The sequence below is a fragment of the Carassius auratus genome, unplaced genomic scaffold (genome assembly GCF_003368295.1).
Source record: "Carassius auratus strain Wakin unplaced genomic scaffold, ASM336829v1 scaf_tig00019666, whole genome shotgun sequence".
NCBI classification, from domain to species: domain Eukaryota; kingdom Metazoa; phylum Chordata; class Actinopteri; order Cypriniformes; family Cyprinidae; genus Carassius; species Carassius auratus.
Window position 1 is genome coordinate 12,564 of NW_020524978.1, and position 23,730 is coordinate 36,293.

General features: G+C 35.9%; 1 protein-coding gene across 1 annotated transcript in view; it reads left to right on the forward strand.

The window, feature by feature from the left end:
- LOC113076290 (voltage-dependent P/Q-type calcium channel subunit alpha-1A-like) overlaps positions 1-23,730 on the forward strand; it is a gene marked incomplete at its 3' end in the record, with an annotated part of 81,766 nt that overhangs the window by 8,529 nt on the left and 49,507 nt on the right. Inside the window, exon 2 of the mRNA XM_026248951.1 lies at positions 10,774-11,040. Coding sequence (XP_026104736.1) covers positions 10,774-11,040 — 267 coding nt within the window. The remainder of the gene's footprint in view (positions 1-10,773; positions 11,041-23,730) is intronic.

Sequence of the window (23,730 nt, forward strand, 5' to 3'; positions counted from 1 at the left end):
TGTAGTGTCAGTAGTAAATATCAGTTTACATTTCCAAACATAATTTTTGCCATTTATTGTAATAATCCAGTGAGACTTTTGTTTGCACAAGGAGTCTGACAGCAGCCAGTGCTCCACACAGAGATCTGATCTCATCATCATCAGTCTGTCTGGAATAACATGAAGAAACAGAACAAACTGAGACAGACTCAATCCAGAAGAACTGTGGCAATATCTCCAAAACACTTCAAGAAACCTGCAAATTTACAATACTGTGCAAAGTTTTTAGGGATTTATGTAAAAATGCTATAAAGTGAGGATGCCATCAAAAATAATGCTATAAATAGATTTTATTAATTAACGTCTATTAACTTAACTAAATTAAATCAACATTTGGTTCTGAAAAAAAGCTTTTGTCCTAGGTGCACTTGTAAATTGTTTTTCAGGTACCTTTGCAGGTAGGTTTTTTGAAGTGCCTTGGATGCCAATAACCAAAGGATGAAATCAGGTGACCTACTAAAAAGAAATGCATCTGGGGTGAAGTGCACAGCGAGAACAGTTCGGAAGAAGAGAGTTATACAAGCCACACCCACTGTGAAATTTGGTGGAGGATCGGTGATGATCTGGGGGTGCTTCAGCAAGGCTGGAATTGGGCACATTCATCTTTATGAAGGCCACATGAATCAAGCCATGCACATACAAGGTTGTCCTTGAAGAAAACTTGCTTTCTTCTGCTCTGATAATGTTCCCCAACTTTTTTCCAGCAGGAAAATGCTCGGTCAGGTCAATCAAGGTGTGGTCTGTGATCAAGTCTCATTAAATTTCTACAATTCTCCCACTATGATCGCCATTGCTGTACATGAAGACGATATTGATACACATCTTCTTCCAGGCAGATTCGTAACATCCTGTTAATTATTGATGTCTTTTATTGTCTAATTATTGTCCTGATGGCGAAAATAGGATGGCATATTTGAGAAAATCATCTACTAATAAATGAGGTCCACCCCCTCCCCCAACAGTTTTGCAATGGAAAGTTAGATTTTTGTGAATTAAATCACATTTTTATGTATTTATTTATTTATTTATTTTTGAATGAAAGGGGACAAACAAAGCATACTTATTTGCACAGTTACTCTGCTCATATTTACTATGGACGGGGTAATAATTCTAATAATATATATATATATATATATTTTTTTTATTATCTATATTTCTTTTTTAGGGGAGCAATCCCATTAAGACTTCTACATTGCTCTTAATTTTGATATTTTCTATTTTTGAATCACAAGCACCATTTGGTTATTTTTTCACCTTTTTTATTCCTCTTTAGTTACAGACCATTAATTAATCAAAAACAGAAGCTCTCAGGTTTGTGTCTGATGAAAAGCAGCCGTGTTTATGTACAGTATAGTATTCCCAGCAGTCACCATGTCACCAGCGTTCTGTTCTGACTAGCGTCACTGTTAAGTGCTCCAGCCTGTCTGAGTAGCCATGCATCACATCGCTCACATGTCTTCTCAGGGTCACTCTCCCCGATTGGCTGGCTGCCAGTTTCAGCTCTGCTCTTTTCTCAATGAAACGTTCAGTGAGTGTGATTTACGCTGTCCTAACGGCAGTGGAAATGAGATGCAGCAGGGTGCAGATGGCAAATGCACACAAAAACAAAAAAGGATATCAAAGCATAGGATCAAAGCAAATGTTAAAGGTATGGTTCACCCAAAAATGAAAAATCTGTTATCATTTGCTCTCTCATGTCATTCCAAAGCCGTATGATTTCCTTTCTTTGGTGGGACACATAGAATAGGGGAGTCAGTAGTATAGTAGTATCCTATAGTGCAATTTATTATGAAAGGCATAATAGCTGTTTTATGTTTGTGTTAAGCAAAGAGATTTAACTGTTTCTTTCATAAGTCTTTTTGTCTCCTGCACGAGACAAACATATGCTCATCAGCACAAATCCTTTAAGCGCACACCATGAACACATACTTTTTAAATCTCTCTTACCCATTAAGAAAATGGTATGCAAACAGAAGACTGGACTTAATACAGTGTTTTGCTAAACACATCCTTCTGCATTACATGCTCACTCAAGCTCTCACAGTTTGGGGTTTATTTGCTGCAGCCTGTAGTAAAATGAGGATGCTCTTTTTTTGTTTTATCCGCACCTGCTTAATGTTCTTGCTTTTTCTGAACAAGGACACTGAAAATGGGTCATATCTTATTATTAATCCTTTCTCTATCATGCCAATTTTATTTATCTATTTTTGTTCTTTGTTTCTTTATCTATATATTAATACACTGCAGGCTATATTTATACAATATAATTATTTGTTTTAGTATCTATATATCTGTCTGTCTCTTTTCGTTCTATATATCATTCTATCTATCGTTCTATTTATCGATCTATCTCAGGATTGGTCCACTGATCTATCATTCTGTCTAGCCATGGATAGTTCTATCTGTCAGTAAAAGTGCTTTTCTAGTTAAAATGTATTTCCTTTTTTTCTGAATTTAAATGGACTTAAAATTCTGATTCAAGTTCTAAATTGTGTTTTGTTCTTTAATTCAAATGAATTTTGAATTCAGGAAAACAGTTTTTTTTTTAAATAAATTGTTCACAATTAATATACAAATTATTTCCAGGGAGTAAATGGGGTCCCTTTTGAGTTTATGTTAAGATCTCAGATTCATTTAGACCGAAAGGACATTGATGCATTGCGCACACACAAAAATATACTTCCTTCTCTCTCCTTACCCCTTCCTTTTCATTTCCATCTTTCTCTAACTCACATCATCAGACTCCTCCCCCTCTCTCTTGGCAAGTGTTTTCACTTTAATTGAAAGGCCCTAAGTGATGAATCAGGGCTGATTTGCCATTTGCAGGAACAGGAAAAACGAACGCTCAGCACACTCGCTAGATGCATGGATGGATGAAAAGAAGAAAGGATGGAGGGAGGGATCGATGGGCTGACGTGGTCTCATTGCTCTCGACCAGACTCATTCACCATCTCTCCTGCTTACTCATAACTTACCATCCACCTCTGATAACACCTCATGCTTTTAAATAATTTCCTGCCCGTAATATGCTCTTTTCATTTTTCTTTCTCTCTTTTAGTCTGCAGTGCTGTCTGTTCTTTTGAACCATAAGAATTGTCAGCATTTATGTAATATATCTTGAGTATGATCCATTTATTTTGTTTACAAATCTACTAGATCGTATTGAAAGAATAGTTGTATTTTCCTTGCAACAAAATACATTTTGAAAAAATGCTGCTAATTTTAAATGCTTAAATATCTAAAGAAATATGCAATTTTGGCTCCAAATGGTGTAGTTATGACATCTGCTAGCAGTGCCCGGTTAATTAGCCATATCTTGACCTCATAGTTTTTGCTTAAATATTCACCCCCTTCTGTCAAAGGTTTTTCACTCTCAGATTAAGAATATACGGAGCCCCGCACATGACATGCAAGAAAAATAAATAAATTGTGTGCACGATTTACTGATTACTTCCCTCGATTAATAAATCATGTGCACAATTTAGCAAATCGAGGAAACAAAAAAGTAAATTTTGTGCACAATTTATAAATCGAGGGAACGAAATAGTATATTGTGCACACGATTTAGCCTACAATTTTTTTTCCTTCATGCCATGTGCAGGACTCCATACTAATAAAAGTGGGTAACAGATGGAACGACTCGTTCTTGTTCACACCTCTGTAATTCTTCTCTTATCCACTGTCATGGATTGCAACAGCCAATTTTGGCAGCATATCAATGTAAATCTCAGTGCAAATGCCACACAAACATAATCTATTGTTAATCGGGTAGTTCACCAAAAATAAAAACTCTTTACTTATCCTCAAGTTTTTCCAAAACTTTATGCATTGCTTCTACAGAAGGATTTTTATTTTGAATAATATTTGTAACCAAACAGCTTAGGGTTTTATTGACTTCCATAGTTTTTTTTTTTATTTAATACTATGGAAGTCAGTGGGAACATTCTTACCAACATTCTTCAAATTATCTTTTTTGTGTGTGTTAAACCAAATAAAGTTATTTTTGGGTAGACTATCCCTTTAAAGACTGATTAAGGATACAGTTTATGTTATGTAACTTTACTTTGTGAGTGTGTGTGGTTATCTCAGCAGGGAGTTGAGACATGGGGCTAAAGTGGCCACACCAGCTACTGTACCTCTGGTTCTTGACTATGCAAATTAAGTTTAAATGCATGTGTATTTATATTGTAGACACATACAGTGTGTGCAAACACTCAGCATGTGTGTGTACGTGTGCACATGTTTGTAAGTGCTGAATCCTTCTCACTCCATCTTACTCCACAACAGTCTTAGGCCATTAGCTGAGGGCAGCAGTGAAGTCTGACCCCACCATTCACTTTCTCCACCTCTTGGTGCCTCCCTACACCCATCCCTACTCATCAATCAGTTCATCAATTAATACACACTCAGTCCTTCAGCAAACACACAGAACAGCCAAAAAAAAAAAAAAGACCAATCTCCTAATTGTTGTGGCTCTTCTTCCATCCTCTCCCATTCCTCTCTGTCATTTTATCTCTCATGCTTTCCCCCACTCATTAACTCTCTGTCTGAAGACTCTATCCATTGAACGCTATCTCATTGGTCTCAGAACTGAAACAGATACAGATACAAATAAAGACAATATATTTAATGTAACTTAATATAAAGGCAGTAATAATAGAGTTGTGTTTTTACATAAGCTGAAGTGATATTTTTTGCTCCACCTAAATGTATAGCTTTAAATACATTGTGTTCTGCCTAAAGTAAAAGTAGAGCTGCTTTGCTGTTTTTATTATATGTTTTCAATCATATAATAGATGAACATGATCAACATGCAAAGCATGCGAGAAGGATAAGACAAACTACAATTAACCATAAAATAATATGTAATATTAAATATTTAGTATTAGCTAATTGTATATTATATTGATGTATATTTATTTGATTAAAAAATACCACTGTTCATTGTTAGATCATGCTAGCCCTGTTATAATTTTTATTATGTATTAGTAAGTGTTGAAAGTGATTATTCACCCAAACATTCTGTTATCATTTATTCATCATTTTATTCACCCTTCCATTATTCCAAACCTGTGTGATTTTCTTCCTTCATTTTTAATGTCATATTTTGTGTTCCACAGAAGAAAGAAAGGCATACAGGTTTGGTTTAATCTTCTGTTTATCTATGTAAGTGATGATTTCTGATCATTGTATGGTACATACATATTGGACCCTTATACTGAAGTACCATGGTACTCAATGCATTGCCTAATGAAATATTAACCAACAGAACAAAGGCCAGCATGCATCGGTGCTGAGATGTTGTGTTTGTGTGTACATTTTTTGTTCCTGAGTCTGATTAAATAAAAAAATAAAGTTGTATAATATAGAGGAGTGGACACTAGGGGCAGGACTTTCTTGGTTTGGACATTCATAGGAAAACACATCAACTTGCTCAAACTTACACTTGGAGAGGCTGCAGAGAGTTAAACAGATCAAAGTTTAATAGCTGGGCTAATATGCATGGCTACTATGAATTATTTAGGTTTATGAATCATTCAGTGAGAGATGTCTATTATTTGACACACACACACACACACACACACACACACACACACACGTGTATATAAGAAGTATTAATAATTATAATACATTAATATAGTACTTTAAGATAAATATTATACAGCACATATTAATATAACAAATTAATATTTACAATACATTTATTTTATTTTAAGGACAGAAGAAAGTGGTTGAGTAATGCTCATATAAATGAAGATAAATAGTATTTTGAACACTGTTTGATATACGCAAATTGTTGAATGCTTCATGATTTCATATAGCAACTATAAATGTAGTCCAGTTTGTAGAAAGTAATTGGAAATATATAAAATAATTAATTAATTAAAAGAAAAATATTTAGTTTTCAGATGCTACTTAATTTGTTATTTTATTTTCAAATTTTTGTAGGTGTCCTAAGTGTCTTAATACATATTTGGGCCACTGTATTGTCCCTTGAATCCTGATCTCTCCTCTCAGTGCAGAAGAGCGAAGTTTGAGTATAACTATTTCTCAAAGACTTCATAAGAGCAACTTGCTCCTGGGATTATAACGACAGCATCTATTGCCACAAGTGCAGTCTTGTCACATCAGATTCATTTGATTGACACCTCCAAGCTGGGGCATTTATTCTTGCTGTGGGTGAGCGAGGTGCTTTTTAATGTGTTGCAGTCACAGAACAGTAGAGTAAGTGAGTTCTCGAGCATATTCTAACCTCTTGAGACAGCCTATAAAGGGGCTACACATACCTCCTGCTGCCGTACACCGAGATAAACTGAGGATGAATCTATTGCACTCGCTAGCATGGTTTAAATATAGTAGCCCCCACCCAACCCCCATCTCCACATACACGCTCTTTATTGCTGAGGGACTCATGGGTTCTTGGCAGGTGGGGAGTTTCTGTGCATTCTTATTGTGCTTTACATGCTGTTTGACTTATTTCAGCCATTTCGAAATGCCATGAAAATGCTCATGAAAAGTGATCTAAACCACAGTGTCAACATAATGAGTGGCTCAGCATATCATTCCAACTGTTTTTATCCAATTATCTATTAATTTTGGGCATTTCTTTTCAAAGTGTTTCTTCGAAGTTAAGATTGTCAATCATTAAGTGATAATTGGACTACATTTTACAAGAAAATACTATTTCACATTTAATTGAACTCATTTAATTTAGTGTGCTACTTGATGTTTTTTTGTGATATTTGTTAGAGCTTTCTGTAACACTTTATTTTGCAATGTACTTGTTACATGTTACATGTACCTTCTATTGTAATAAGAGTAAATTATGCATAATTACTGTACATGCAATTAACCCTAAGCCTAACCCTATTATTCTTTACTGATTCAGACAAGGCATCTTTTTTTACTGGAGAAAACAATATTATGGACAGGGGACCCATAAAGCAATGAAAGTTACAATTATTTTAATGATAAATATGTTTATTGCAAACGTGTAGATTTTTCTACACAAGACATTAATTGATGAACTGGAGTCATGTGGGATTATTGTGATGTTTTTATCTGCTGTTTGGACTTTTATTTGCTGTTTGGTGAGAAAGTGATAAAGTGCTAAATTTCTCATCTGTTCTGATGAACAAACAAACTCATTTACATACTGCATTGCCTAAAGATTGGCAACTATTCAGCAAATGTTCCTTTTTTTAGTGAAATATTCTCATGAGTACATGTTGTTAATCAATATTACACACAAGTTACCCTGCCACAACATCATTGCTTTATGACGGTAGAGTGTGAGCTTTCCATTTGGATACGATTCTCACCACTTGCTTGTGGTAGATGTAAGGGTTATCATGCTTCATGCTATGTGCAGTCAAAACACCATCTGGTAACCCTGAATATCCCTGAAGGACCAGAGCTTAGAGAGCAAGTGGTTAGAGAGTTATATGTCTTTCCATTCTAAACAAATTTACACATATTTACATTCCCATCTTCCTTTTCCCATGCATTCTGATCCATTCCCTCTGTTTCTTATTTTACTTGAGGCTAGATGAGTGCAGAGAGACAGGAAGTGGAAGGATGGAATGAAAAAGGAGAGGAGCAGGCAGGGGAGAGAGAGCAAAAAGCAAACCAGAGTGAGAGAGAGAGAATGCGGGGGAGCACTGGGTGCTTCCTGCAGGGTTGCCGTGTAAACGCAGTCTGAATGACAATTGTGCACATCAGGGCCCCAGCACGACTCACGGCTCAGCCAGAAACACAGGAACACATAGCATGCTGTTACATATACATGCACGCACACATGCTGCACTGAATGCACACAAGATATATTAATATTGTTTTTTTTTTATTCCTTATTTTTCACATCTGAACTGGTTATGATGCAAATATCAAAAATTTTGAAAATGTTTTTGCTGAATGCTAGCAGCTAATAGTCACCTATGTGCAGTGTGTGCTGCAATGGTGATTCCTCTCTCACTCACTCTCCTTACTTTACTCTACTTAACTGGGCTGTTTGTTACAAAACCTTTTGTCAAATTGTCTCCCCAAGCGAATGCATTAGGCCTTAATTAACCATGTCTCTCAACACGGAGGCTGATCATCTTTGTTGCATTACACCAGGCGCTCCAGCAGATAAGCTACAGACTGCGCATCCACACCTCTTACCGACACTTATGCTCGCCCACTACCAGAACAACCACTCCACCCCCTCAGCGGGAATCCTCCCTTTTTATTGCATTATTATGGGCGGCTTGACACGAAAGCTCCTGGAACAAGTGCACTGACTAATCATGCTTTACCTGCAAAGCTTTATTTCTGATACTGAGTTTGTTTGTTTTTATTTCAGGACCACGGATAATGCAGTTTCAGTGCAGGGGGATAGTTCATGGTTTCAGCACCATGGACAGCGCTAGTGAATTTTGACTGCAAATATTGTGATTGCTTTCAAACACAACATTCCCAAATTCAGTTCACAGCCCTTTAGTATGCCACCAGCTGTCTTCAGATGGAATTCAGACACGTTTTCTCAGCAAGTTTAGCTCGAGAGTAAACCCAGGGAATTAGCAACCAAAGGCATTTCAGAGGCTGGTGCCAGGAGGACAGATGGGCATGATATGAGCTGAGTGTTTTTAGGACATGCACTCTCTCCTGAGTGTCTTTTCAGGCTGACAAACTGTCTGTTCAGGGAGAGAGAGAGAGTGTCACATTGCACTGTTATGTAAAAACATGGTATTTGCTAACTGTACTATAAGTTATCTGACATATTCAAAAAAATCATATTGTGTTTTAAAAGAGATATCATGCATTTTATTCAACTAAACATTGTTAAAAAATATTTCACAAATTTTTTTAAGATTATGTTTTTATAACATTTATAATTTATAATAATGTTTCAGCAGCCATTACTCCAGTCTTCAGTGTCTTATGATCCTTCAGAAATAATTCCAATATACTATTCTGGTGCTCAAGATAACATATTTTTGTTGAAACCATGATACATTTTTCAGGACTTTTTGATGAATAAAAAGTTAACATTATTAAAGTTTACAATTTACAATATATAGCTTATTTATTTGAAATATTTTTGTGATGGAAAAAAATATGTTGATTAATATTTCTATGTTAGTATTAGAATTTTGTTTATGAAATACAGTAAAATATTTTTTCTTACCATGTATTTATTTAGCCGTAAATATAACACATTTATAGTGTATCATAGCGATTAATTATAGTAACATTTACAAGAACACTGAAAAGACCCCACAAATCCATACTTGGTCAACAAGTACACACTCCCTCTTCCGGCAAGGTGTATGACTCAGACACAACACGTATTGAGAGATATGAATCCATCCGTCGCCTTTGGAAAATATCTCGTCTCAGACAGTTTGCGAGAAGCAAAATGGCACACAGTGCTCGTTTGAGTCTCGTCTTGGCCATAAGGAGGAGTGAGGTGGAGGATAAGCGAATCGTTACGGGGACGCGCGTCATGTGCTGCAAGGCTTGAGCACGAGCGTTAAATTGATCAGATGCTCTTAACCCGCCAGCTGATCTGAGGAGGATTGCGCTCGTTTTCGATTTTTTCCGACAAAAATCAAACTTTTAAAGCCGAAAAAAATATCTCGTCGTCCACTGAGGCGACAGAAACCTCCTCGAAGAGGAGCATTTTGGGGTTCTTCAGGATATGGGTGCCTCTTGGTTCTTCTCGGTTACCAAAGAAGATGCGAGCTCGAGCTTCAATCCACGCGCTCCAGCGCCTCTCCAAAACTGATGATGCTCCTTTCAACGACCACCGTCGGATTTTTCCCGTCTTGGATTTGTCTACAGATTCTGGAGTATAGATGATAGTTGTTTTTAGCGAGGAATTGAGGGAGAAACCGCGACATATCATCATTATATCTTGACATGGTGTTTTTTGTTTTCCCAGAGCGCGCTCACGCCCACCGTGTTGGACCGATGTGGCTGTAAAAAAAAAAAAAGCAAATAAACTTAAATGACTGAAATCAACAAATGTCACCGAGGTGTGGATTTTTTTGGGGAGGCCCCGTCGTCTGCATTTGCCAGAGTAATTCGAGAGTTTTGCGTAGGGGAGGCTGAATATTGCCATAGTAGCCTGTACCCAACATTGCGGATACCACAAAAATAAATAAACTATTAAAAGGTTTTCACCATTTTTTTCTATTCTATTTCTGACTTGTGGATGTGAAGAAAAAAAATAGAATTCAACTATTTGAGAAAAACACATTAGACCTGATGTAGTTGATGCCAATTTACATGTAATGTATTAACGCAAGTATGCTAAAAGGATCTGTTTGTACACCTTACAAATGGCAAGACGACCCGCACCGAGCTGTTGAGACGGGAAATACTTCTTAAAATGTGGATCCCACCCTCCTGAGGAAGATAATCCGTCGACATTTTATCTCTTTATGTTTGACTATTTGTTTGACTATTTGTTGAGCTGACTGCACGATTGAAAGGACACAGTCCCATCTATCCATCCATCAATCTCGTTATCTGAGTCCTTTTTTGGCGCTGACACACTCTCTTACACACATTCCCCCATACACTGATCTTGTTTGGTGCTTTATGATGGACATTTCTTAGCCATGGAGATCAGATCTGAATGTCTGTGTGCTCTATGCTGAGGCGAATGGGGTGTAATGTTGTGTTGTCACCCTGAGTCTTCACCCCCTTCTCGGCTGCTTCGTAACGATTGGCGTTTGGTGTCTACAGAATGGCTCGGTTCGGAGACGAAGTGCCGGGCAGGTATGGCGGTGGGGGCTCCGGTCAGGGGGGACCCGGCCGCGGCGGCAGCAGGCAGGGTGGCCCGCCAGGCGCCCAAAGGATGTATAAGCAATCGATGGCCCAGAGGGCCCGGACCATGGCCCTCTATAACCCAATCCCGGTCCGACAGAACTGCCTGACGGTCAACCGCTCTCTGTTTCTCTTCAGTGAAGACAACATAGTGAGAAAATACGCCAAAAAGATCACCGAATGGCCATATCCTTTACTTAATCCAGACCTGAGGGCCCATGGGAACAGGTACAGATCTGTAATATGTTATGTGCTGGTGGTGGGTCTTTCAATGGCCCCTGCTTCCTCATTCCTTCTAGACATCTCTGTCATGTAAGTTGTTAATCATGCATTTAAATAATTATGAATAATTACTAGCCATGTCAAGATTGTTATTAAATAGCTATTTAGCTGGTTATCATTAGTTTTAGTTCATTTCACAGTTCCAGCTTTCTCTATATAAATTCCATACATAAGTACCATACACCCTTAAATATGAAGCAGTGATAGTTCAGTTAAGAACATCCATGGAAACTTCCAAATGCACCAAGGTTCTTTATATTGAAAAAGGTTCTTTAGATCATTTATTTTCTTTACATAATGGTTCCTTTCACAATGGTTTAATGGAACCTTTCAAAAAAGGTTCTTTGAGGTATCGAAAACCCTTTTTGGAACCGTATTACCCTTTGATATATATATATATATATATTAAGACAAATACCATTTTAATACCACTGTAGTCTTTGGAATATGTTAAAGTAGCATGCAAATACCAATATAAATGAATCATTCAGCATCACAGTACATATCAAAGTGCCTTGATGCTACCATTTGAGACCATCATGAGGCAGGGTGTTTGCAAGTGTGGGCTTAACATCTGTTTAGATGAGACAGCCCTGTTCAACAAAGCTAATGTAGATATTTTAAACATGTGTTTGCATTACTTCTGATCTATAGATATTCTTCTAAATAAGTAATTCCTATTATATTATAGCTATTGTACCCCACCCTTTTCCATTTTCTATAAATCATCTTGGTGTACCATGAGTTTAAATTACCATGGTACTACCCCAGTACCAGGGTGGGCTAGGCTGTTCCCCCCAGGGGGCCTGATGTGCATGTGTTTTCATATCCATGTGTAAGCATGTGTTACTTGTATAGGTCTGTGTTCAGAGGCCTAAGGCTGCGTGGGTGTGCATGGTTTCCCACTGGTCAGGATTGGCGGAGTGTGCGAGTGACTGTTTGAGTGCTTGTGTGAGTGTGGAGGGGGGCTGCTGATGTCAGCATATGAGCTTTAGTGGACCCTTGCAGTGTGGAGTGGAGGGAAGCAGGAGGAACAAGGAGAGAGATGAAGGATGGAGGCTTAGAAAAAGTATTCTGAACCCAAAACTATGCTTTTTAATATTGTATGTACACTGTTGAGTGAACTGCACTGAGTGGTGATTTGGTCAGAATTGAGCATTGCTATTACTATTAGATAGTGAATTGTGAAAGATTATAATGTGTATAAAAACATCTATTTTAAAGTCAGTAAGAAACTATATTTTGAAAAATAGTTAGTTTACCTAAAAATGAATAATATGTCATTATTCATTTACATTTATTTCATTCCAAACCTTTATGACTTACTTTCTTCCACGAAACACAAATGTTTGGATTCCACTTTTGCTCAAAAAAAAAACAAAAAAAAAACAACAAAAAAAAACAGACGTATTTCAAAATATAATTTTGTGTTTCCCAGAGGAAACTCATACAGGTTTAAAATAACAGGTTGATTAAATTCTCACAAAATGTTTTATTTTTTGGATAAACTATCTCTGTACTATAATTTACTATATCTCATGTTTATTGCTGATTGTCATTTTCCAAATTCATTAAATAGTTGCTTGCAGACATAGACGGAGATTTATGTTTCTGTGGGTGAGTACCCACCCTCCTTATTTATTTATGTAATGAATGATCGATTGGTTAAACGAATAATAAAAAATGTGTTTTTTCATTCGGCGCCTATGCTTGCAGAAGACATTTTGCAAGAAATGTCTCACTGGAATAACCTAAAGAGTTCCTTTCACACTGAAAGTGCACATTTTGCGATATCGAAGCACTAGACCAAGACGATTCCTCTTCCCTGTGCATTCACTTATGCAAGAAGATCACTGTAATGCAATAGCAACATTTAGAGACTTTAAATCTGTTCTTCTCCCATGACTGGCAATTTGCCATGTGTTAAGTTCTCTGTAATATATTAGGTGTACTGTTACAGAGGCAGAGTACTTATACTAATGTATACTCCATTTCTTGGAGAGTTGTCATATGTAACTTGCCGTTGATAGAGGTTATTCAGGCCCTGAGATCACCGTAATTCCCCGTCAGCAGCAGAACTCTTCTATTGGTCCGTATCCTTAGCTCAAATTGTTGGCTTGCTGTTTATAAGTTCCTTTTCCATCAGAGTGCTAATGGTTTGCTAAAACAGTGCTGCGGTAGAGGTGTTAGACTGTTTTAAAAATACTCTGTCGGAAAGATGAGTTTATAAGGTCTTTGCTTGTATGAATTCCAGTAAAAAAAAAAAAAAAATGTTCCTACGCCTCCCCTTTCCTTTTGCCATCTCTCTGTCTCTCTCTCTCTGATTCTGTCAGACCATCTGTTCGTTCTCTCTGTTGTCTGTATGGTGGTGGTGCTTCCTGGGGTTCTGCTGGACTCACTGGGCATGGGCATGTCAGAGGAAACGGTAAAAAAACGGAAAAGAGTGTTTTGGAGAGGTACACTAATTTTTGTCCCTTTGGACGTGTGTTTGAACGTGTGCGTTTGCATGCATGTGTGATGCAAGTAAAACAGATTTGTAGCTATTCAGCCAAAGATAGTATTGTAGAGACCAAACTCATGGTCTTATTTTAAGATCGTGTTTTTTAAATTTACTTTTTTTTTCTGACATTTAAAAATCAGTTCGATAATCTCTGTGGGTTAAAACTCACCCCAAAATCAAAAGATGAAAATAATAATGTTAATCAAATTAAACTTGTTTTAGGTCTATTAAAATGATTTGTTATTATTATTATTATTTATGACAGTTAAGCACATTCCCTCTCAAATTATCTTTTTGTAATGCGAAAAAAAAAAAAAAAAAACTTTTTCTTAATACAGGAATGCTGAAAAATATTTATTTATATACACTATAAAATATTTTTGTTTTTGCTGTATTTTTGATCAAATAACTTCAACCTTGGTGAACCTAAGAGACTTCTTTGATCTTACAGACCCAAAACTGTACAACCATATTGTATCACACAACCTGATAAGTCTGCTGTACTGCTTTTAAATTTAATATGATTCATGTAAACATAATTTTACTAAAAATTTTTACTAAATAATTTTTTTTACTAGAGATTTGTAGTTAAATTACTACATTAACTGTAATTTAAGAAAAATATGGAATATTGGAATATTTTGAATTATTGTACATTGTGGGGACAATTAGGAACGTAGTCCTAGGCCTGGTATATGAAATGCACTTTAAACTAATGCCTACTCATTGGAGAAGTTACCCATGTTAATTAAGGTCAATTTTGGAGGAAAATGTGGTTTATTAAAATGAAAAATAAATAATTAGATAAATATATTTATTCTCTTTATGTTGAATTTTCAGAATTTATATATATATTTTGCTAAATATATTTTAGAATGAACCTTTTTTATATATATAATAAACCTTTTTTCTTTTGATTTCAGGGTGAAATGTAATCTTGACATGTTTTCGTGACATTCACCCTTTGACCTTTTAAGTCCTGCTTTCATTACCTTATGTTAGTGGTCATGTCTGTAATCTGTTCTTGCACGGATGGAGGTAGTGACGTGTTTTAACAGAAGAACAGGGGTTTGTAAATGTCTCGGCTGGTTTCACACTGTGGCCTCCTGTCCAAGCTGAATGAACATTGCGTATCAGCGGTAACATGCAGTGGATGGATCATTGCTGGGTGAGTTAAGACTTGGTGGAGCGGCACAGCCTGTGGCATCAAGCACACAAACACACACACACATGGACTATGGCAGCTAAAACAGTGACACCTGTTATGTAGGATCAGTCTCTTCAGGAGACCAAGGGAAAAAGGAACCAGGCCAGAACTCAGCACCAGCCTATGGCATCACATGCACACACCATGTGGGACAGTCACGCTCCAGTGTGCAATCATACAGACACACAAGAATCGGATGCACACACTCACACAGCCACACGAACGCCAGATACCAGATACTAAATCCATTGCTTTTCTTTGGCTAGAGAGCACAATCTGGCCCTCTGCTTCAGTGCAGACTTGAAGGGATACAAGATAGTTTGAGCAGAAGAAGCGTTCAGTGGTCTGTGTGTGTATGGGTGTATCTGAGTGTTACTCAAAACAGAAATACACCACAACATACTTCACAATGACAGTGTTGATTGTGTAACACTCTTAGATACACACATACACACCTCCTCTCTCTCTCTCTTTTTAGTTCTGTTGCACACTCCCACACAATTTCATATTGAAATGCTCTTTTTTTGCTTCTCAGTTGGACGTTTCCTTCCTTATTGCCATAACCTTTAGGTACCCTATGCTGTTTAAAGGTCTTTTTTTTTTTTTTTTTTACAAATACCAAATCATGTTTTTTTATTATTATTATTATTAATTTTGTTGTCATGCTGATCATTTTGCCCCTCTTTTAGGAGGAAGCCATTTCAAGAAAGCTTTGGGGTCATAACCTTTTTTCAGTTGTTATATTGTGAGAGCTCCCATAATGCTTTGCTAAACCACATTGAGTCTTCCGTTTGGCCCCAGGCAACAGCTGATTCGATCTCAGTAGATATAAGACTGTGATCTGATATAAGAGTTTAATTGTGATACTAGTAGCCATTGGCAAGATCTCGAGATGCTTGATATAAAAGTACCATACTGGGCAATATTAGAAATTAGGGGTATTTATACAGTGTATAATTTCTCCTATTTTAAGATTAAGATTTAAATGACATTTGCAGTAATCTGATGCTTATTAAAACGGAATATTTAAATGTAATTTAGGAAATGTAATCTTTAGTGTATCTCAAAATGTATATTCTTTTTTTATGCTGTACATTACAATGTAGTATCTTATTTTTAATATAAAAATATATAAAAAAGTAATATTGGTTATTCATCAGTTATATTATAGTCTTGTTCATCATGTTATATACACTACCATTTGCTACTTTTGCAGTGTCACAAAAATATTTTATTTCAAATAAAGGTTGTTCTTGTAAATTTCCTACTGTATATATATATATATATCATAATGTTATTATCATTAGTTATATGCATTGCTTCATTTGGACAAGGTGTTTTTCTCAATATTTAGATTTTTGTTGCACCCTCAGATTCCAGATTTTCTAAAAGTTGTATCTCAGCCAAATATTGTCATATCCTAACAAACCATACATCAATGGAGAGCTTATGTATTCAGTATAAATGGGCCCTTATGACAGGTTTTGTGGTCCAGGGTCACATATAGTATTGATGTTACTTGAGCACCAAATCAGCATATTAAAATGATTTCTGAAGAATCATGTGACACTGAAGACTGCACTAATGACTACTGAAAATTCAGCTTTGCCATCACAGGAATTAATAATGTTTTAAAATATATTACAATAGAAAAAAAAGTTATTTTAAATTGTAGTAATATTTCACAATATTACTGATTTTGCTGTGTTTTTGAACACATGATTACAGCTTTGGTGAACATTAGAAACTTCTTTCAAACCAATCTTACAAATCCCAAACTTTTCAGTCTTAGTGCATATCTAATTTTTCTCCTGTCATTACCATATTTAAACCCTATAACCTTTGCATGAAATGTGCAATGATAACAGAAAGTAACTGTTTACAGTAAAATGCATCCACTTATGTTAATAATGCAAAACAGAATTTCAGCCACCTGTAAAAGTACATTTTAGACAAAAATATGGCTCAAATAACACCTTTTTTTTGTATAGAAGAAGTAATGTAGGCCAAACCACAAAAATATGAGCTTTTAAACCTCTCAAAGTGCCTTGCCACATATACACAGATCCACTTTAAACATCCGCGGGTACTAATGGTCTAGCGGCAGAACTTAAGTTAGCAGGTCTGGGTTCTAACCCACTCTTGTATAGCTACTGTCACTGTTAACGGCGGCAATGAGCACTCAATAGCAACACATTTCAGCACCAGATCATCTCTTATTTAACACAAACGAATGAAATTAATACTCAACCAGTCAACTAGAGATGCTTCATTTGAAATAGATATATCTGTTCTGCAAGATGTTTTAAAAAATTTAACCCAACTCGCATTATCAAGGGAATATCTGTCTGCTTACATGGCAGGCGCCAATGCACATTTCCGAATCATGGCAGATTTATTCCCACCTATGAATGAGGCCTGAAACTGATCTGAGTATACCAAAATCCATGTGTTTTTTCACCATGCCTACACGTTTGTTGACCAGATCGGGGGAATTTTTTTTGGAATTGGGTCAATTGAACCATGCAATGTAAATGCGGCTGTAGACTACTATTTCATTGTAAACACAAAATGTATTTGTTTTTACTCAGTCATAGACAAAAATCTCATCTGTGGTAATTGACAGCATGTTACAGATGCTGTTGATAGAGCTTAAGTTCCACTGAACATGGAATGTTCCTTTCTTATGTGTGTGCATGTGCATGTGTGTGCTTCAGTGGGCACAGATTACCCTCATCATTCAGAGAGTTCTTTCCATTGTCTGGCGTGATGGGTTGGACCTGAGCCATTGGCTGGCGTCCAGAGCAGCTGTATAGCCTTAGTGTCACTGCTGTCATTGTAAGGAAAGTTTCACCTTATGAGCTCCCATGGTCCCCTCTTTAGTTTACTGTATGATTGTTAAAGACACACTTTGCTGATTTTATAGGGATTTTTTTTAATGCTGTCATCATTTACTTCTGTGAAAAAAAAAAAAAAAAAAAAGATATATCTTTTTTTGTATTCATTACAGGAACTGAAGATGTGTCAAAAATTATAAAAAAGTACCATTAAACAAGTTTATCACCACCTTCAAGTTTTGTTGAATTTGTATTAATGCAAACATAAATGTACTTAAGATTCTAGGCAAATAGCATTTGTCTGTTTCTCACAAAAAGCTATCATATGGCTTCTGAACACTTGGAATATAGCACATATGTCTGGACCACATGCTTTGTTAAATAACATGAGAGTGAATAAACAATTACAGCGATTTTAAAACTGATTAAATAAGCTAAAGAAACGCTAAAAGAAGAGCATACTACCATTTAGAAGATGTTTTATGTTTTTGAAAGAAGTGTGTAATGCTCACCAAGGCTGCATTTATTTGGTTTAATCAAGCAGTAAAAATAGTAATGTTGGGAAATATTTTTAATTTAAATATTTCTTAAAATGTTATTTTTTCAGGTGATGCTAAGTTGAATTTTCAGCATCATTACTCTAGTCTTCGGTGTCACATGATCCTTAAGAAATCCTTCTGATATTCTGATTTGGCATAATGTTGTTGTTGCTATTATTATAAATGTTGATTGTTGATGATCATGTTATGCTGCTTAGTATTTTTGTGGACATTGTGATTTTTTTTTTAATGAAAGAACAGTGATTTAAGAAATAATTTCTAATATTATAAATGTCTTTACTGTCAGTTTTAATCAATTGCATGCATCCTTGCTGAATAAAAGCATTAATTTCTTTCAAAAACAACAACAAAAGAACTTTTGTATAGTAGTGTAGGTTGTAAGTGAAATGAATATGTTTTGAATAGGGCTGGGACAACGCGTCGAGGTTGACGCAAAAAATACGTCGACGCAAAATATGCGCATCGATTCGTCGACCTATTTTTATTTCTCTAAAAAATGTTTGCAAAACTTTTACCTTATGTGTGCTGAATATATATGCGATGGCCGGATCAACATTCTGTCCAACGTTATATAACCAATCCAGGGGTTTTTCTGCATTGATCTTTTATTTTTTTTTGGCGGCTCTCAAAAAAGCCTTATTTGATCGCTGTGCCTGACAGGGCGCGTACGAGAGAGATCCCCGGCTGCGCGCGCACTCACAGTCTTCAAACAACACGAGCGCTTCTTGCTCTCTCTCTCTCCCTTGTGCATATTAACCAAAATCATTAGACACGATAGAAAAAGGGCGGAACGCCAAAGTTTCACGTGGAGCATTCAGAGATTTTTTTTCTCCATGACAGGCTGCTGGCTCCCACGGTTCATTTTTATTTATTTATTTTTTGAAAAAAAAAAAAAAACACTCTCTGTATTAGCTTAAAGCCCTCAAGTTTACATTGGTTATTGTATTCTTTCAATTGCTCTAAACAAGTATTTTGGGTGACCTTTTTTATTGAATGCTAGACATCAAGTTGTTGTTATTTTCATCTGAAAGAAGAAGTTTTTTTTCAGTAAGCTAGGCCCTATGTGTTCAGTTAGCTTGTTTCAGTAAGCTATGCGTTTTCAATGCTTCAAGGTTTTATTGAATGCTATCTCTATACAAGTGCAAAGTAATGCATTTTTAATCAGTATTTTATATTGTAATTTTAAGAGCAATAAACATATATTGCAATATTAAGGAATTCATGTTTTTTTCATTCAGATATGTAAATCAACATGTATAAATTGTTAGTCAATTAATGGGGAGATAATCGAAATCGAATCGGTCTGAGAAAATTAATCGTTAGATTAATCGATGCATCGAAAAAATAGAGATTAATCGATAGATTAATCGTTTAAAAATTAATCGTTTATCCCAGCCCTAGTTTTGAAGCGGAAGCATAAAATGTTCATGGAGTCCTAATTTGCATACTGTCCACCCTAAATAGTAACTTGAATACAATTTAGAGTGGATAGTATGCAAATTGAGTTGGAGTAAGTGTAACATATGGCAAGTCTTCACAGCTCGATGCCAAAATTGATAAATAGCAAATTCATATACTTCAGGTATACAGTGATGTTAACGTTCATGAGCACAATTGCTTTGATGAGATCAGCAAAATGAAAGAAACAGACATACAGAAGAAGTCAAGCAGATGCTGCCGGTTGTGTTGTTTTGCTTATTTAACAACTTTTTATTCACTCATTCTGCTGAATGATTTATCTATTTGATATTTTTTTCAACTAGCCCTCATGGTTGCAGCAAGGCTGGTGTGTGTTTTATGGCCATTAATAATTACACCAGACCTTTCCATGTGACTGAAAGTGCCTTTGCCTCAGGTATCCACAATCTCTTTGGACTGTTTCTGGCCCTGGTTTTATATCTCGGCCCACTGGGTATGAGCTGAGCAGTACTGTTAAATATCACAGTGTGTGCTGTGAAGCATTTTCTGATTCTTTGTCATGCACGCTTTTGGCTCTTCTCTTCTGCTTAATGTTCCTTCCTTCCATGATAAAAACATGCAACTGTAAGATCTCAACAGAAAACAATCCCTCCGTAACCTCGATGAGGCTGGAGGTACTGTAATATTGTCCCTTTTTTGCTCAGGAGCCATGTTTTCATCTGTGTCCTCAATCGATCAAATAGATATCCAGTCTAATTGTTATTTTGTGATTAAAACACTGCATTAATGAGAGGATACTAATAGGAGTGCTTATGTAAGGGAGGGTAATGATAATAATTACTCAGATGACAGTGTGATTTGGCATTATAGGGGCTGCTTCAGGAGAAACTGAGAGAGCAGAGATAAAGGGAAAGGAGGAAATAAAGATGAGTAGAGGTGGAGAAAGAGGAAGAGATTGGACGAGACTATGTGTGTGTGTGTGTGTGTGTGTGTGTTTAAATCAGTTTGTATAAAAATAGAGCATCTATCTATATCTATCTATCATTTGTTTTTTTCTACAATTCGATCCATTGTTTCTTTCCATCGTTGTATTGCTCATTCTGTCTCTGTCTATCGATCTACTGTTCATTCGGTCTGTTGTTATTTCGTTTTATGATTCTATCTATCTTTCTAACTATTTGTGAATCATTTCATATTATTCTATGTGTCATTCTGTTTATCATTTCATTGTTCTGTCTATCATTTTATCTTTCTATCTATCATTTTATTGTTCCTTTAATCATGCTGTTTGTTCTTTTTAACATTCTATCCATAATTTTGTATTGTTCATTCTATCAGTGTCTATTGTTAATTCTATTTATAATTATTTTGTTTTATCTTCTACTATTTTATCTACCATTTTATCATTCTATCTGTTTTTCTATCATTTATGTTTATTGGTATATCGTTCCATTCTGTTGTTTATTCTAACGTTCATTTTGTAGTCCTACAGTCCTTTTATCATTGTATATATTTTTGTTCTATCTGTTGTTCTGTCATTCTTTCATTCTATTATTCTATCATTTTATCTCTTATTTATTTTATTTTATATATCATTCATTCTGTTGTTCTGTCTATATGTCCGTGTCATTTTTTCTCACGTCTCCTCTCATTCTCGAAAGTACAGATGTTATGTATGTGTCAAATTCTGGCAGGAAGTTTATTTTTGAGTGGATTTTTTTTTTTTTAAGCGCAGCCCAGTTCCCAATTGGGGTTTGGCTCCAGCACCAGCCCCGGTGGAAAAGCCGTATCAGAGCCAATTAATAAAGCCCTCCATTTCTTTTTTCTTTTCTTTTTTTTTTTCGCTGTGTACAGTGGGATACTACTGCCCTCATAAATAAGCTCTGAGCGATCACTGGACAGAGGTCAATTATTTTGTGTGTGCACTTTTGTATCTCTTGAATGGGTCTTGAAATGTTGTTTCTTATAATTCCGTAAGATGAATCAAACTGGAACCACATGAGACTGTTGTCAAACAGTAAAAGTATAAAGTTATACCATTAACATAAATTACATGTCTCAGATAATTTGATTTTATAAAATCTGGAAATTATAATACCAAAACATTGTAAATAAAAAATTGTTGATCTGAAAAGAATTTGCTCTTCAGTTGATCTCAGTGCTGTCTAGGAGAACTATTTGAGATATTAAAAAGATCTCAGTTGCGGCTTTCCTTTCATGCGGATACTGTAGTCATCTAGCCAGAGCTTGTCCATCTATTTATGTGTGCAGGTTTGACCAGGTTGGTGTGTCCTGACAGCAGTAATGTGTGATTTGGTGCGACAGCCTCCTCTTATAGATCAAACACCACTGGAGTAAAAGTGTGCCAGTGAGAAGTCACAGCGTCCTCTAGCCCACATGAACAAATAAATACATGTATTATAAGCATTATATCCTTATGGTCCTCAATGCTTTTCATCTACTGTTTTCACCTTCATTTTATTTAATTTGTAATTCAAATTTGTAATGACAATAATGTATGAGAAACAGAAGTATAGTATAACAGTATGACAATATATCAAAATTATACATCAAATATTGACGTTGATCAGTGGCAATATATGAAATTATATATTTTAATAAAAAATATTTTGGTTAAATAAACGTTTACATACAGTGTGTGTGTGTAATTTTAATGTTATGTAACAGATGTGTCAGGTTCAATATGAAAGCCTGTCAATGAGTAAATTATTATATTTTCATTCTTGTGTGAACTATTCCTTTCAATACGTTGGCCTGCAGGCCAGCACAAAATGCTGGAGATTTTATTTCCAAATAAAATCAGATAGGTTGTCCAGAGAATGTATAATGTATACATTTACATTAACACACATGCTAGTAGTTTCCTGTCAGACACACATCACATGTCTGTTGTAAATATCACCATGGTCCGATGACTGCTATTGATTCTGTCTTTATATAGCTGTTTTTGGTTACCACGGCAACTCAGTGGGTCTGCCCCTGCAGTAGCACACAAAGCCTGCATATACACACACAGACGGAGATGGAAGCAACTATTGAGGGGATGCTAACACACTCAATGCAGTATGCAATATCTACTAAAAATGGGAATGAAGGAGGGGAGTGTGTGTTAGAGACCGAGGCATCAGCTTTCCATTTATGCTACAGGGAGCAATGTGTATGATACGTGCGAGTTGATTGGGTGTACATGTGTTGGTTGACTCTGGGTCAGTGTAGGCAGAGGTGCGAGGTCACAAGGTCACTGTTGTCTCATCAATGAAGAGGCTTGGTGTTAACAGAAAGATTACAGGTTTAGTTCTCTATAGGAGTAGCCCATGAACTGTACAGTTAGACCACCTTTGTGTAGTGCGTTTGACCCCAGCTTGATGGAGGGGGAGTTTCCCTGCAATGAGTGCACTGCTACTGGAGATGGTTTGGATAAAGTCATCAGCTAAATGCAATGCAAAAACTAATTTTCTTAATTGATATTTCTCTAGTTTTCCATTTAAAATATCTTAAAACAACTTAAAGGGTTAGTTTACCCAAAAATAAAAATGCTGTCATATTTTACTCAACCTCATGTTGTTGGAAAACCATAAGACTTTGAAACACAAATGAAGACGTTTTTAATGAAACCGGAGAGTTTTCCGTCTCTCCATTGAAAGTCCGGCTAACCAAAACTGAGAATATTAAAAAAAAAAAAGTCATAAAGGCATCGTAAAAGGAATCCATATGAATCAAAAGGTTTAATCCAAGTCTTGTGAAGAGATACAATCACTTTATATGATGAACCGATTTGATGTGATGAGCACATACATAGAGTGCATCACATATGGTAACCCTCATTGTTTCTTATGTATCATCTACACACGTTTGAGTTTTATTATATGTGATACACTATGTAAATAGAGCAATTGGTCATTGTTTATATGTAAATATAAGACAGAATTCAAACGGTTCTTCACATAAAGCAATGTCTCTTATCAAGACTTGTAAAAAAAAAAACTGTTTGATTCATATGGATTCATTTCGTTCATTCAAAAAAATAAAGAAGGCTCAGAATGGCCAATT